The sequence below is a fragment of the Bos taurus genome, chromosome 20 (genome assembly GCF_002263795.3).
Source record: "Bos taurus isolate L1 Dominette 01449 registration number 42190680 breed Hereford chromosome 20, ARS-UCD2.0, whole genome shotgun sequence".
NCBI classification, from domain to species: domain Eukaryota; kingdom Metazoa; phylum Chordata; class Mammalia; order Artiodactyla; family Bovidae; genus Bos; species Bos taurus.
In genome coordinates, this window is record NC_037347.1 from 10,000,001 (window position 1) to 10,017,576 (window position 17,576).

At 37.4% G+C, this 17,576-nt stretch overlaps 1 protein-coding gene across 1 annotated transcript in view; it reads right to left on the reverse strand.

The window, feature by feature from the left end:
• Positions 1-669: 669 nt before the first annotated feature.
• Positions 670-17,576, reverse strand: part of BDP1 (B double prime 1, subunit of RNA polymerase III transcription initiation factor IIIB) — an 85,066-nt gene continuing 68,159 nt past the window's right edge. Inside the window, 4 exon segments of the mRNA XM_010816707.4 lie at positions 670-3,414; positions 8,300-8,546; positions 10,769-11,033; positions 12,778-12,817. Coding sequence (XP_010815009.2) covers positions 3,283-3,414; positions 8,300-8,546; positions 10,769-11,033; positions 12,778-12,817 — 684 coding nt within the window. The 3' untranslated portion in view covers positions 670-3,282.

Consider the following 17,576-nt stretch of genomic DNA (forward strand, 5'->3'; position numbering starts at 1 on the left):
AGTATAAACTTATATATAAAGTATAACCAGACTTGCTGGAGGGTATGAAGGTTAAGCTACAGGTTCAAAAACAAACCCAAAGCAAATGAAGAAAAACAAGAAAAACAAGGAGCTGTACCAGAAAGGAAATGTCATCTAAGTTCATCAGGTGGTAGAGCAGTGAATAACTTCCACTAATACCATACAAATACTGAATATGAAAACCCAAATTGTGATTAACATATTGGGAGAAAGCAGGAAAAGAGTGGGGAGGAGTTTTAAGAAAATAAAAAATCCTTTTATGCCAGACAAAAAGTTTAAAAGTCTGGTCAGACACTGTCAGAAGTCTAGGTTTATATCCATAACTGAAGTTTCCCATTTGCCTTTCTCTCCAGGAAAAAAAAAAAAAAAAGTAAAAGAGATTGAGTTCTTTTATCTAAAATTTCATTGCATGAGGAGCAAATAAACAAAAAAGTAAGCAACTTTTCATATGTCCCAGATGTGGGGAAAATCTATTCTTTACTCTTGCAAAATCAAAATAATACCCTTCACAGCATATATGAGAGAAAAAATTAACTCTTCCAATTATACTATATCTTTGTGGAAGTGTAAACTGTACTTCTAAGACTATTTTTCGTTCACTAACACATTAATATCTTTATTGTCATTTGAAAAAAAGGACACAACAAATAATATAAAATAACTTTTATTTACATAATTTACACCTACAGAATATATAACTGCTTTCTTTAGAACAAGAAAATTTACAATGACAGATATTGCTTTTTGTCAAAGACTTCTTTAAGCAAGATAATATACATGGTGACCTATATTTCAAAAAACATGGTGGTAAGCAGTGGATATCATATTTTTATCTGTGCCTCAATCATTTACCAACAATTAGGCTTTTAAGTCATCATGTTGATCACTTGCTAAGATATAAGTGTTCAGGAGGAAAAGACAAGAAAAAAATAAAGACCTTTAATCATATCTCTTTGAAAATTTATAAAATACAAATTCTTCACATGATCTTTATATGAGTCAGATTAAACACAGGTGTGAACAAGTCTTTCCCCCTTGTAAGGTAAATTACACTGATTTTCTTTTTCTAAGAGTAGTTTTAAGGATATAACAGTAGGAGAATTTAGCTGACTTGATTCTCTAATGCAATGAATGCCCAAAGATAAAATTATCCTTTATACAGTAAGAAGTTACATCTTCCACAAAATTGACTCATTGTAGATGAACAAGAGACAGATGTTAACACATTTAAAGTTATATTAAACAAGGGATAAAATCATAGTTTAGCTATGACAACCTAACACCTAAACTAACATGAACTAAAGAAACTTTTTCAGAATGAGACTTTTAAAATGTATAAAAACGGCATTTAAAATAGCAATGTGATTTACGACCATGGTTTTTGTAACATATTAATCACATGAAATAAATAAATGCGTATCTATAGAGAATTTCCTTCTAAATCCTCCTTTATGACAAAAAAGTTTAAACTGTAAATTTCACTATAAGGCAATGAATAAGAAATGTTCTAATATCAATTGTTTTAATACATTAGGATTACCGTTATACTTGCCAAGCTAAATCCAGTTTTACTAGTGAACCTGAAAACTGGTCACCATTTTTTATAATTTTCAATTTACAAACATAATTAGACATTAGAATATCTTCCCAACTGAAATACTGATTTCATAATGCAATCAACAGTTTTCTTTGTTAGGCACAACTCATCATTTCGGGACAAATATCTCATAGGTAATGACATCAGCACCTTAAGATAGGAAAACTACTGTCTAATACAGGGGCCAACCCATCTATGCCCATCGTGTAAGTATTGCCTGTGGCTGTTTTCATACTGAAGTGGCAGAGTCGAGTAGTTACCACAGAAGGCATCTGGCCCACGGATTCGAAAATATTTTTGCAGAAAATGTTTCTGATTCCTGATCCAAGGCATTATCAACCCAGAGGGCTTTTCATATAAAAGAATAATTCTGTTTTTTCAGAAGTTTAATTTGAACCACAAAGATTTGCTTGGGTGGATAAAGGAATTACCTACGTAAATCACAAAATCTCAAAATTTAAACCCAACCCATAAATTCATATTGATGATAATCACTGACTTAATAAACGCTTATTGTGATCTTATTTTCTGTTTTTAACATCTCAATTATGCTCTGTCCATAAAGACCTACATACTTAGGTCCTTAAGGAGAATTTAATGGGGGAAAGAAAACAAGAAATTGTTTTTTAAAAAAGGAATGTGTGTATGTGAGCATATGTTTATGTAATGGAGACTGAGTTTTGTATGGAAATTTGCCTCATAAATAAGGTTAAGGTTTTTTTTTCCCATACAAATCCTGAGATTATCTAAGAAATAAGAAAAACAAAAAATTCACAGTACAAAGTCAATATACTGAACTATGAGAAAAAAATGTATTCAAACATATATACTATTCAAATACTTTAGTTATATCACTTTAAATATCTTTAAAATTAAAGCGGGAAAGGAGACAAACATAAATTTGTTAATGCTTTCTTTACCCATAATCTCAGGGGTAAAAAATTAAAACTGAATATTCTTTTAAATAAAAAATTTAAAAATAAATAAGCTTTTTGATGTTTTATCTTTATAAATAGTAAGTTTAAATACTAGTTCTTCAATTAGGACTAATGTTACATCAATATGAATTAGAAAAATACACATTTTTCAGTCAAATAGATGATAATAGAAAAGTTTTTAACAGTTACCATACTAAACTGGAGTTTCACAATTTCCTTTCATATATTTAGAGGCAAATGAAAAGACTTTCACCATACTAAAAAATAAAAATTAAAAAAAAACACCCAAACCCCCCAAAATCCTAAAACAAAAACAAAAACCCTACGCAAACATAAAAAAACCTTCACAAAAGGTTCGCTAAACGTTAAATACAATCCACTTCCAAATACATCAGCACTGTGACTTACACAGACATTATCCACAACATTCGAGGATGTTCATGTGTGTTCAATACAGAAAGAGTCAAAATGTAAACAAGACCTGTTATTTCTGTCTGAGAAAGCAGTCTTAACTGGTTGATATTTCCAAAATGCTGAGCCAATCAGAATGACAAGGACCCCAGCAATGTTTTTCACTGATTATAAAAGCTTCAAATCAAGCTGAATAAATACTCAAAATCAACCTAAAGAAAAACTGCCAGTGATGCTTCTTTCTAAATACTGCTTTGTTGATATAACTGATTCTGGAAATCCTAGACTTAAAAAGAAAATAAAAAAGGCGATTTTCTATTCTGTTTCATCCACTTCAATAAAGATATCGTTAAAGAAATATTCAGAGACTGTGGTTGGCTCCTCTTCAGGCACCCGGTTTTGGCCACCTTTACATTCTCCTTTTGGTAAGGGACGATTATGAGAAACCTAAAAAGATAATAAAATTAAGTATGCAGTATAACATTTATATTGATAGTGGTAGTCTAAATTGATACCTGTTTGAAAAGCAATATAGCAATAAGTACTCACTCACTCAGTCTCTCAGCAACGTATGACTCTTTGCGACCCCACGGACTGTAGCCCACCAGGCTCCATTGTCCATGAAATTTTCCAGGCAAGAATATTGGAGCGGGTTGCCATTTCCTACTCAGGGGATCTTTCTGACCCAGGAATAGAACCTGTGTCTCCCGCACTGGCAGGCAGATTCTTTATCACTATAAGAGCTTTAAATATGTTTATACCCACTGACCCAATAATTTAATTTCTGTGCTGTTATATTAAGGAAATAATCCTAAACATAGTAAGAGATAACCTTTGCAGCATTAGTTATAATAATAAAACCAACAAATATACAATACTAGACATAACTAGATTAACTGTAATGTACATGTTTATTACTTCAAATTTCTGTGAAAAAATTAATAACATAGAAAATATAACACTATTAAATCTAAATGAAAACATTTTAATGACCAAAATAGGACCCATGAAACAGAATGGTACATAAGGAAATATCACAAATCAAAGCAATTCTATCAAAAATTAGCATACTTATAAATCTAGAAAAATTAAGACGGCATGGTACTGGTACAGGAACAGACATGCATATCAGTGAAATAGACTAGAAATATCCCTAACACATATGGATGGAAATTTAGTCCTGATAAAAGTGTTATTTCAAAAAAAAATTGAGAAAAGGTGGATAATCCAATAAATAATACTGGACAACTGTATAACTGTCTCACAAAAAGGAAATCCAACCTATTATACTTCACCATTACAAGTTCTAGATGGATCAATAAACTTAAATGTAAAAACATTTTTAAAAATCGACCATAGGGGCTCCCTGGTGGCTCAGTGGTAGAGAATCCACCTGCCAGTGCAGGAGACCCAGGTTCAGTCCCTGGTCCAGTGAGACCTACATGCTGTGGGACAACTAAGCCTGTATGCCACAACCACCGAGCCCACGCACCACGACAACCAAAGCCCATGCACTCCAAGCCCGTGCCCTGCAACAAGAGCTCAGCACAGTGAGAGGCCCGCACAGCACAACTAGAGAGCAGCCCCCGCTCGCCGCAACCAGAGAAAACCCTGTGCAGCAACAAAGGTGCAGCCTCGCCAAAACTACAATTGAGTTTTAAAACAATCTACTGTAAAATACCATAGGAAAATGGTTTATAATCTTAGGGTGGGGACAGAGTGTGAAGGAATGACATGAAAGCCAGAAATCATAGCAGATTGATAAATTCATGTACATAAAAATAAAAAATACCTGCATGGCACAAACCACCATATACAAAATCAAAAGATAAATGCCACAGAGGGACAAAAAACTGCAACCTATATCACAGACACATGTGTTCATTAAATCTATGAAGAAGATAAAAAATGAACAACATTAATAATATACTATTGTGAGGGGAAAGGCTCTCTCATACATTGCTGTTATGAACTGAAACTGATACAATCCCTATGGAGGATAATCAGGCAGTGTCTGTCAAAAGGAAAATCATTTCTTTAGACCAGCAATTCAATTTCTAGGAATTTAACCCAAAATGTGAAAAATGGTCTATTTATATATGAGTTGTTACTACACTGTTTGAAATAGCAAACAATTAGGAGTAACTTAAATGCCTGTGTGAGACCAGTATCGCTCTATGGTACCCTCAAACAATGCAATATTACAGAATCATCAAAAACAATGAGGGCACTTATTCCTGAAAAAAAAAAAAGGAAAATTTATGTCCACACAAAAAGTTGCATGCAGAAGCTCACAGCTTTATTTATAATAACAAACTCTGAAAACCACTAGATGTCCTTTGGTGGGTAAATGGATAAAGAAAGCTGGCACATCCACACCAGGAAATACTATCCAGCAACAAAAAGGAATAAACTACTGATATGTAAAACCGTCTGGATGACTCACTACTGAAGAGACACTAGTCCCAAAGCCATGATTCCATTTATAAAACATTCTTGGGGTGACACACTTTTTAAAAGAGAAATATACAATTATTTTACTTATTTATTTGGCTGCACCCAGTCTGAGTTATTGGAGAAGGCAATGGCACCCCACTCCAGTACTCTTGCCTGGAAAATCCCATGGACGGAGGAGGCTGGTAGGCTGCAGTCCATGGGGTTGCTAGGAGTCGGACACGACTGAGCAACTTCACTTTTACTTTTCACTTTTATGCACAGGAGAAGGAAATGGCAACCCACTCCAGTGTTCTTGCCTGGAGAATCCCAGGGACGGGGGAGCCTGGTGGGCTGCCGTCTACGGGGTCGCACAGAGTCGGACACAACTGAAGCAACTTAGCAGCAGTAGCAGTAGCAGCAGTCTGAGTTACGGCACACGGGATCTTCAGTTGCAGCACGTGAACTCTTAATTGTGCCACGTGGGATCTAGGTCCCTGACCAGGGATCGCACCAGGACCCCCAGCATTGGAAGCACAGAGTCTTAGCCACTGGACCACCAGGTAAGTCCCAAAAAGACACATTTACTGGAAACCAGGTTACCAGAAAATAAGGGGACAGTGGGGGTGGCAGGGAAGTGGGTGTGTCTATAAAAGGGCTAAACAAAAGATCCCTCTAGTGACAGAACTGTTCTGTATCTTGACTATCGTAATGTCAGTATAGCGGTTGTGATACTGGAGGAGAGTTTCATAAGATGTTACCACTGGGGAGAACTGAGTGAAGGATAGATGAGATCCCTCCATATGGTTGTTTATAACTCCATGATAATCTATAATTATCTCAAAATAAAAAGTTAATAATTCAATTTTTTTAAAGAGAGCAAAGGACTTCCCTGGTGGTCCAGTGGCTGGGACTCTGCTCCCAATGCAGGGGCCCAGGTCTGATCCCTGGTCAGGGAATTAGTTCCTACGTGCTACAACTAAGAGTTTGCATGCTACAACTAAAGATCCCGCGTGCTGCAACAAAGATCTGGTGCAGCCAAACAAACACATAAGTAAAAGTAAATATCTTTTTTTTTAAAAAAGAAAGAGCAATAGAGAGAAGGAAGCCTTTTATCTACTGTTTTGTAATGTCTCAAAGCCACACTGCTACACATGAAAAGCAAAGAAGAAGTGACATGCCATTATTTATGTAAAAGAAGAAGAAAAATGTTTATATTTGTGTATATTAAAAAGTCTCTGGAAAAGTAAACCAAAATCTGATAACACGACACACCTGCAGAAAGGAGGAACTACAAAGCTAAAGGACAGATGTGGGAAACATTTTACTATAAACTCTCTTTTGTAGGTTATGCATTTTAAAACATGTGGAATATGTTAGTCAAAAAAACAAAGCAGCAAGTTGAGGATGATATTTAGATTAAATCCTCGCCTCACACTATATACCAACGTCAATAACCATGAATAAAGTTTTAAAACTGATTATTCAAAATTTTATACCTGTGGAGAAAAACTTTTAATCATAAAAGTAATTTAATAACTTACAAAGAGAAGAGTAATAGATTTAACTAAACATTTAAAAGTTAGGTGTAACAAAATTTTAAAAAGCAAACAAACTTGGAAAAAATACTTGTAGTAAAGAGCTAAAAGGTATGTGGCTTATTTACATGCATAAAGAACTCATACAAAAGAAAACTACTGGGATTCCAAAAGCTATAAATCAGCAAGCAAAAACAACACAGCAATTTAAAAAAAGACAGAAACAGAATCTAGTAAATATAAGCGGGAAAAAAACCAACTCACTAATAACTGAAGAAATGCAAATTTTAGAAGTGAAATGACAGGAGTCCCGGTGGTCCAGGGGTTGAGAATCTGCCCGCCAATGCAGGGGACGTGGGCTCAGTCCCTGGTCTGGGAAGATCCTAAGTGCCTTGGGGCAACTAAGCCCTGTGTCACAACTGCTGAGCCAACACTCTGGAGCCCGGGCTCCACCACAGAGGGGCCCACACACGGCAACCACAGAGTAGCCCCTGCCGGCCTCCAAGAGAACGCCCTCACACTGCAGCAAAGACGCAGCAGAGCCAGAAATAAATACATACCTAATTTTCAGAAAATGAAATTACATTTCCACTCCTCCACCACTATATTAAATAAGAAAAACAAGTGTATTTTGAAAAGTAATATCTCAGGCTGGTAAAGACGGGACCAAACTGGCACGGTTACACTTGGTAATTACTATTCTCCAAAGGAATTTGGTGACAATAATAAAGACTCATAAAATTCTGGTCTCAGAATATAATTGTAGGAAATAACATAAAATACTTTAAAATGTTAAAAATGTTCTTTACAAAAATACTCTTTCCTTTGAGGCTCCATGCTATCCAATAATAGTCACCAGCCTTTTCTTTGTTGAGATAAGTCACCCCAATATTCTTCCAAAGTCTTTGATATAAGTTCCCAGATTTTTGTGCCCTAGTACTTACTATGACAGCTTTAGAATGCACAGAAATGAAACATGCAAGCAAATTCTAATTTTACCATTCCTTGAATTCCTGTAGGTGTCAGGACGTTTTTCCTAAAGGAAATAAAATGCAAGTACTGCTTTGTTTTGCTTCCACAAAAGGAGCAAAAAGGTCAGAAGGATCTTTGCAGTAAAGGACTGGCAATTAAGTGTTCATTTATGGTTAGTTCAACGGCTCTGTACTAAACTAGCTGTAACTTTCTAATTCAGCACCTTATCTTCTTCTAATAAGCAGGGTAGGAGAGCAAGGAGATGGACTGGAGTTGCCCTGCAATAATTTCTGACATCCAGATGAAGAAAGCAATTACCATGTCTTTCCTAGTTGAGCCTGATAACCAATCCATCCTATACAAATAAACAAAGAACAGTTATCACATACCTGAGTTGCTGAACCATCATTATTCGTAGGTTGAGTATTGTCAACAACACTTGGAGATGGAACATCAGAGGACTCTTGAGTTTTTTTCTGGCTTACACTAGGCAGATTAGATCTTTTCAAATTTTGTCTTGATACAGGTATAACAGGTTTTAGGCGTTTCTTACTATGAACCTGTGTAGCTTCATCAGAGTCCAAGCTATTCTTTGAACATATTAAAGACAAAAATCCCAGGGGTCTTCTGCCAGGTCTAGAAATGCAAATGTAAAGATGTTCAAGAATATCCAGAAAGACACATTCTTTTTTTTTTCTTTTTAATAGTCACTAAATTTTTCATAGGCAGATTATTAAAGAAACTAAAAGCAGGAATGTATAAAATTTTATAGGCCAACATCAATACCTGTATAATTAAACTTTTTCTCTTGGCCTGCTGCCCGGCCATTGGGATCTTAGTTCCTACACCAGGGATCAAACTCACGCTCCCTACATTGGAAGCCTGGAGTCTTAACCACTGGATGCCAGGGAAGTCCCAGGAAGACACATTCTTGGTACCAGCTTCTTTCCACGAATGCTAAACTGGTACGTGTGATAGCACAAGAGCGGCACAGATCTAAGCACTGACACCACTAGGCGTTGAACATCACTATGCCATGGCACATACTTGTGATGAAGGTCAAGGCTTTCTCTAGAGTAGTACTTATCAAGCTTAAAAGTGCCCACAAATCGCCTGGGGAGCTTATTAAAATGAGGATTCTGACTGAGTTGAAGAGGAATGGGGCCCGAGTTCTGTATTTCTACTGAGTTCTCAAATGATGTCCCTGCTGTTGGTCCCAGGACCACATTTTGAGTAGGAAGACTCCAGAGTAGGGGTCAGCAAGCTATGATCCACATGCCAAATGCAGTCCACCAACCGATTATATAAGTTCACTGGAACAGAGCATGCTTATTTGTTTATATATATATATATGATTATATAATCACAAGGTAATATATAATGTTCTATAGAACCCTTGTTCTAAAACCCAAACTCCCATGACATTGCCTTCATTCTATTTTAAGTGAAGTCGCTCAGTCGTGTCCGACTCTTTGAGACCCCATGGACTGTAGCCCACCAGGCTCCTCAGTCCATGGAATTTTCCAGGCAAGAGTACTGGAGTGGGTTGCCATTTCCTTCTATTTTAAGCGCATTCCTAATTCCAGAAAAGATGTAGTTTATATAACAAAAAGAACAGGTTTGTTAAATATGCTTTTTCAAGTTATATCCGTCCTTCCTCCCACTTTCCTTTAGTGGAGACTGATACGTATCCTCCCCTCTTCGATTCACCAGCACCACACTGATGATTTGAATGCTGCTGCTAAGCCAATAGATGTCCATAACCCAGCAGACTGGCTTCTAGTACTAGGACATAATGTGGGAGAAGCTGGTTGGGGCTTCAATTCCACACTTACTCTTATAGGGAGAAGCCAAAGCTGACCTCTTTGGTATGCCATGAGAGAGAGAAAGAAATGCACACATTATCTGGGACTTCAATAAAACAACTTCCAGACTACTTCTGATGGAGAAGGCAATGGCACTCCACTCCAGTACTCTTGCCTGGAAAATCCCATGGATGGAGGAGCCTGGTGGGCTGCAGTCCATGGGGTCCGAAAAGTCAGACATGACTGAGCGACTTCACTTTCACTTTTCACTTTCATGCATTTAATGCATGGAGAAGGAAATGGCAACCCACTCCAGTGTTCTTGCCTAGAGAATCCCAGGGACGGGGGAGCCTGGTGGGCTGCCGTCTATGGGGTCGCACAGAGTCGGACACGACTGAAGTGACTTAGCAGCAGCAGCAGCAGACTACTTCTGATGTCAGCCCTATGCCTCACACCATCTACATCTGCACTGGGAGCTACTGTGTGGTAGAATAAATAATTATCAAAATAACAACCATGAACAATCTGAAAAAGAAAGTGTGCAATCCTAAATTCTAAAGATTTTCTATCTATAAGTCAAAGTTTCAGTACTGAAAATCCATCATCATCATTTAGTTGCTAAGTCATGTCCAACTCTTGCAACCCCATGGACTGTGGCCTGCCAGGCGCCTCTGTCCATGGGATTCTCCAGGCAAGAATACTGGGGTGGGTTGCCATTTACATCTCCAGAGAATCTTCACAACCCACGAACCAAACCTGGGTCTCCTGCATCGCAGAAGATTCTTTACCGACTGAGCTATGAGGGACGCCCTGACCTTAAAGTTAAGCTCTTGTCATATGGAACGTCCTCTGAAAGTGTGTGGCATTAACTGTATTTCCTTTGATGACACCCATTCCCTTTATATTAATGACAGAGGGGTATGTTCACAAAACACCATCCTTAGTATTGGACTTAGTGTTTATACATGTTACACCTATTCCATATAGGTTTAATTTATCCACTGAGAGCAAAATGTGGAGAGAAAAGAAACATCAAAGACTTTCTCATGATACCTGGTTAGGGGGCGGTTTGAAGACGATGTGATGCTACCCATTTGTTCAGACTCAGAAGCAGTACAAGTTCTTTCTTCCTTATCAGACACCATTGTCTCATCCTGAGGTAACTGAGATGCATTCTGTTCTTGTGTATCTGTTATTTTATCAAGAGATCCAGATCTGATACTCTGAGAAGCTGGTTCAAGTTGCTCTTTCTGAGGTTCTGAAATTGTCTGTATGTTTCCTGAGGTAGGGAAAATATCCTGTCCCTTGTAAGACTCCCCTTCAAAAAAGAAAAAAATGGTAAGCACATATGCTGAAATTAATATTCAATTATTCTGCAATATCTGAAGAAGAAAACCCATGATTATTCTATCATGAACCTACTTTGATAAGCTAAATTAAAAATTAGTCAAGTTACTTGGACTATTAGGAATTTTTTTATTTATCTTTCGCTGCACTGGGTCTTTGTTGCTGCATGCAGGCTTTCTCTAGTTGTGGCAAGCAGGGGCTACCATCTACTTGCAGCACACAGGTTTCTCACTGCGCTGGCCCCTCCACGCAGAGCACAAACTCTAGGGCACTAGGGCTTAGCAGATGTCACATGCAAGCTCTAGAGTGCTGGATTTCAGCAGTTGTGATGCAAGGCTTAGTTGCCCTTCAGCATGTGGGATCCTCCTAGACCAGGGATCGAACCTGCGTCCCCTGTACCAGCAGGCAGATTCCCAACCACTGGACCACCAGGGAAGTCCCAGGCATATTATAATAGGTCAAAGCTGTGGAACAGCTTCTATGTTCAGATATAAAATAGTTATATCAATATATCAATGTTTTGACTTAGAAAAGCTTTCTGCATAAATATTTCTTGAACTAGCAAAATGAAAAAGTATCACTTTCTAATCAAAGGGTAAAGCTAAGGTCAGAACGGCCATCACCACAAAATCTACACACAATAAATGTTGGAGAGGGTGTGGAGAAAAGGGAAACCTCCTATACTGTTGGTAGGAATATAAACTGGTACAGCCACTATGGAGAACAGTATGGAGGTTCCTTAAAAAACAAAATATAGAGATACCATATGATTCAGCAATCCCACTTCTGGACATATATCCAGAGAAAACTGTAATTTGAAAAGATATGTGTACCCCAGTGTTCACTGTAGCATTATTTACAATAGCCAGGAAACGGAAGCAACCTAAATGTCCATCAATGGAGGAACGGACAAAGATATGGTACCTCTATTCAATGGAATATTACTCTGCCATTAAAAGGAATGAAATAATGCCACTTGACACAAAATGGATGGACCTAGGGATGTCATACTGAGTGAAGTCAGTCAGACACAGAAAGACAAATATCACGTGGTATCACTTATACGTGCAATCTACAAATGCACCTATTTACAAAACAGAAGTAAAAGTCACAGGTATAGAAAACAAACCTATGCTTACCAATGAGGAATGGGGGTGGGATAAATTGGGAGACTTGGACTGACATATACATACTACTATACATAAAACTAGATAACTAATAATAACCTACTGTACAGCATAGGGAACACTACTCAATACTCTGTCATGACCTATATGGGAATAAAATCTAAAAGTGGATATATGTATACGCATAACAGATTCACTTTGCTGTATAACAGAAAGTAACACAACACTGTAAATCAACTGTACTTCAATAAAAATTAAACACAAAAAAGGGTAAAGCTAACTAAGGACCTATAAAAACCCCCTTATACACAGCTTCCTAATTCCTTAAATGTAACTGTTGAGCTTTTACAGGAAATCCTGGAGTTCTATGGTTTTTTACTAAGTATAGGATGAAAGTAGCTTTTTAGGGCTATCAAAGTGCTAAACCTAAGATCTCAGAAGGGACCAAAAAGAAAACAAAACAAAACAAAACACCTTCTAACAATAAAGGCTTGACTCTTAGAGAAAAATGAGCAAGACTCATCTTCTATCCCAAATTTAAAAAATAGTTATGAGGGGTACTAAGCAAAATGCAATCACTTCACTCACCTGTTTCCTCCAAAACATCTGTTAATTCCTTTGAACACACCTGTTTCAAGGAAATTTACAAAAAAATATTACAGTTGTCAAAATTGATTTTATTTCCTTCCTTTAAAAAAAAAATTTCAACTTTTTTTTTTTTTTTTTACTTTTTTGGCTGCACTGCAAGGCATGTAGAACTTTCTGGACCAGGGAATGAACCATCACCTCCCGCAGCGCAAGTGCACAGTCTTAACCCCTAAACTACCAGGGAAGTCCTCCTTCTTTCTTTCTTAAGTAAAGAAATTGGTGATCTCCTACAAAGCACTAGGATCAGACATGTTTCACAGGATTTCTATCAAACATTATGAAAACACTGTGATAGATGCTTCTATCAAACACTGCAGCTACTATTTAAATTATTCTGTAGCATAACAGAAGAGGAAAAGCTTCCAAATGCCTTTTACAAATCAAGTGTAATATTGATCCAACTAAGCAGTTTTACATGAGTGCAAAAACATCAAATGAAGTATTACCAGCATAATTTAGCAGCACATCAAAAGACTAAAACATCATAATCAAACAGAGTTTGAGAATTCCCTGGCAGCCCGTTAGGACTTCACATTTTCACTGCCTAGGGCATGGGTTCAATCCCTGGTTGGGGGACCAACATCGCATAATCTGTTTGGCACAGCCAAGAAGTTCATTTCAGGAATGTAAAGATGACTCAGTATTTTAAAACATTAATACAAATCAACTGATCTGAAGAGAGAAATAGTCTCATCTCTCTATTTGCAGGAAAAGTATGAAATAGTATTCATTCTTGGGGAAAAAAAAAAAAAACCTAAAATTGAATAGACAGGTATTTTGTTAACAATATAAAATATTAACTACTGCAGTCCAAAAGCCGGCATCCCATTTCATAAACACTGGACATATTCCCATTGAAGTCAGGAGTAAGAAAAAGATGTCCAATATCAGGGCTGTTTTCTGACTTTTTTAAAGTTATATCAGCCAATATAATTAGAAAAAGAGAAAGAAATTCAAGGTGTAAAAAGAAGAAGAGAATTAAAATTATATTTGCAGATAATATAACTGTTTACTTAGAAAACTCTTAAGAACCAACTGAAAAAATATTACACACAATGAGGGGAATTCTGTAAAGCATTCTAAATTAAAAGAACTTAATGATAATACTAACAACAACAAAAAAAAGATAAAATTTTTAAATACACCCCAGTAAGAAATAAACCAGATTTATATGAAGAAGAACTTAAAACAGCATTAAGAGACAGACACAAAAGAAGTCTTAAAGAAATGGAAAGATACACTGTTTCTGGATAGGTACATTCAGCATCACATTTATGATGTCAGTTTTCTCTGTGTTAATTTGTCACGGTAACAGGATCCTAACACAAGTACCAACAGGGATTTTTTTTTAAGCTCCGGATAAGCACATGCTAAAATTAATATAAACTTTAAAACATAATAAGCAACTAGGGAGATCTTGGAAAAAGAATAAAATTGTACTGGGGGTCAGGGAGGAGAACAGACTGTCCCTTTAAGATATTAAAGCACTTAAAAGGTACAATGATTTTAAAACAGTGTGAAACTGGCCCCAGAACAAACAGGTAAATCAATGTAGAAGAAAGGAAAATTTGGGAATATACCCAAATATTTATGGGAATTTTATTTAATTTTTAATGTTTTTTTTCCTCCAAAACTACACTTTTATTTTATTTTCTGGTCTCGCAGTACAGCATACAGGATCTAATTTCCCCAACCAGGTACTGAACCTATGCCCCCTGCAATGGAAGCATGGAGTTTTAACCACCAGACCATCAGGGAAGTCCCCAAAAGTGGAATTTTAAATCGGTGGAGAAAAGATGAACTCTTCAATAAATGATGCTGGGACAAACAGATACGTATCTGGGGAAAATTAAGTTGGTTCCACTGTTCTTAAAACCAAAATAAATTCTAAACAAATCAGTGATATTAATCAGAAGAATTTATATTAATTTCAAGGTAGACTTTCAGTGTATAACGTAATCTCCACAGGCACACATAAAAAGACTAATTAAAAGAAAAAAATTTTTTTGAGCTTGTGGGATTTCAGTTCCCCTACCAGGGATTGAACCTGGGTCCTAGCAGTGAGAGCACCAAGTTTTAACCACTGGATCATCAGGGAATAGCCCAAAAGGCTAATAAATTTGATTACAGAAAAATAAAAATCATTTGTATATCTAAGTGTAATGTATATACATTCTAGAATTTGAAATTATAACTTCGACTTTTCAGAAAATAAAACTCTCAAATAGGCCCAACAGACACTACACTATACATCCTTTTTTTTAAGATTTAGTCACTCCAAAGTACAGCTATCATTTTTTAACATGTGTGCTATGGTCAGTCATGTCTGACTCTCTGCGACTACACAGACTATAACCTGCCAGGCTCCTCTCTGCTCATGGAATTTTCCAGGCAAGAATACTAGAATGGGTTGCCATTTCCTTCTCCAGGGGATCTTGCCAACCCAGGAACAGAACCCAAGTCTCTCATGTCTCCTGCATTGGCAGGCAGGTTCTTTACCACTGAGCCACCCGGGAAGCCTGTCATTTGTTAAATGGAATATTATAAACTGGTGGCATAATTTTGCATATAATGATATACTATGGTCTTTTTTCCATGTCATTAAATATACTTTTAAAACAAAATGAAACAATGTCTGCATAGAATGCTGACAAAATGTTGAAACTGGATGACAGATACATAGGGATACAAAGGCTAAGCACTGAAGAATTGATGCCTCCGACCTGTTGGTGCCGGCGAAGACTCTTGAGAGTCCCTTGGACTGCAAGGAGATCAAACCAGTCAATCCCAAAGAAAATCAACTCTGAACATTCATTGGAAGGACTGATGCTGAAGCTGGAGCTCCAATACTCTGGCCACCTGATGTGAACAGCCGACTCACTGTAAAAGACCCTGATGCTGGGAAAGACTGAAGGCAAAAGGAGAAGGGGACGACAGAGGATGAGATGGTTGGATGGCATCACCGATTCAATGGACATGAGTCTGAGCAAACTCTGGGAGACAGTGAAGGACAGGGAAGCCTGGTGTCCTGCAGTCCACAGGGTTGCAAAGAGCAGGACACGACTTAGCAACTGGACAACAACTACCTTTTTAAAAATTTCAAGACTGTCACATTAAAAAGTTAAGCAAAATAGTCTCCAGAAGAAAATCACAAAAAGTAGAATTAAAAGACAACAACCTGAAGGAACTTCCCTGGTGGTCCAGTGGTTAAGAATCTGCCTTCCAGTGCAAGGGCTGAGGATTCGATCCCTGGTCAGGGAACTAGATACCACAGGGACACTCACGTGCAGGGCAACTCAGCCCGCACACCACAACTAGAGAAGCCCTACGCAAGCTGCAATTAGAAAAAGCCCCCTCACTGCAACGAAGACCCAGCGCAGCCAAAAAAAAAGACAGCAACCTAAGAAAAAAAAATTTGCAACTCATACACAAATATTCAAAATAGACAGTTCCTCTAAATCTATAAGATAAAGATCAACAAACCAAATTACAAAAAGAGTAAAGAATACAGTCATGTCACAGGAAAGGAAATAAAACTGGATCTTAAGCATATGAAGTGAAGTGAAAGTCGCTCAGTTGTGTCCGACTCTTTGCGACCTCATGGACTATACAGTCCATGGAGTTCTCCAGGCCAGAATACTGGAGTGGGTAGCCCTTTCCCTTCTCCAGGGGATCTTTCCAACACAGGGATCGAACCCAGGTCTGCATTGCAGGCAAATTTTTTACCAGCTGAGCCACAAGGGAAGCCCTAAGTATATGAAAAGATGTTCAACTTTACACATACTAAGAGAAATTAAAAATTATTCTGGAATACCATATAGAAGACTATACCACTTCTGTTGTCTGCTATAATCTAAGGACTACTGGTCTTCAACCATTCTTTTGAGAATATAGATTCTAATCTTTCCATACTGTAGTACCTTATGATGAGTACCAGAAACAAAAACAGAGAGGATGCTTAACAAACCTACAACACAGAGGCCGGTAACTGAATCTGCACAGTACTGTCAGGCATCCCTGAGGTTTACGACTGAGCTCAAGAAGTCTGTATTTTGCAAGGAAACATTTCAAAAAGAAGAGAGAGCAAAAGAAATGCCCTGGAACATGAAGAAATATGGTGTACTCAAGAAACTGAAAAATGGCCAAAGTAAGGCAGAGACCAGCACAAGATGAGATTAGACACAGAAAACAACCAAATAAACAAACAGGGCCTTAGAGGTTTGGTTTTATTCCTAAGAGCAATGGGAAGCTTTAAACATTATGATAATGGTAGTGATGATATTCCCAGGTGGCCCTAGTAGTAAAGAATCCGCCTGCCAATTCAGGAATTCAAGAGTCGTGGGTTTTATCCCTGGGATGGGAAGATACCCTTGAGAAGGAAATGGAAACTCACTACAGTATTCTTGCCTAGAAAATCCCATGGACACAGAAGCCTGGCAGACTACAGTCCAAGGGGTTGCAAAGAGTTGGACATGACTGAGCGTGCGTGCGCACACACACACACATGTAGGATCACTATTACCATCTTACACAATAGGGAACTCATTCAGTATCATTCCTAAGATCCCACAGCTTTTAACTGGTACAACCAAAATCCACATCTGTATGATGCTTTCAGTCTTATCTTTAGCCAATGACAATGAACTGGGAATGGGTTTCCTGAGTAACATCTATCAATTTCCACCTAGAACTAGTAGAAAGTAAAAGTACAAAACCAGTTTTATCTGGATTATTTATGG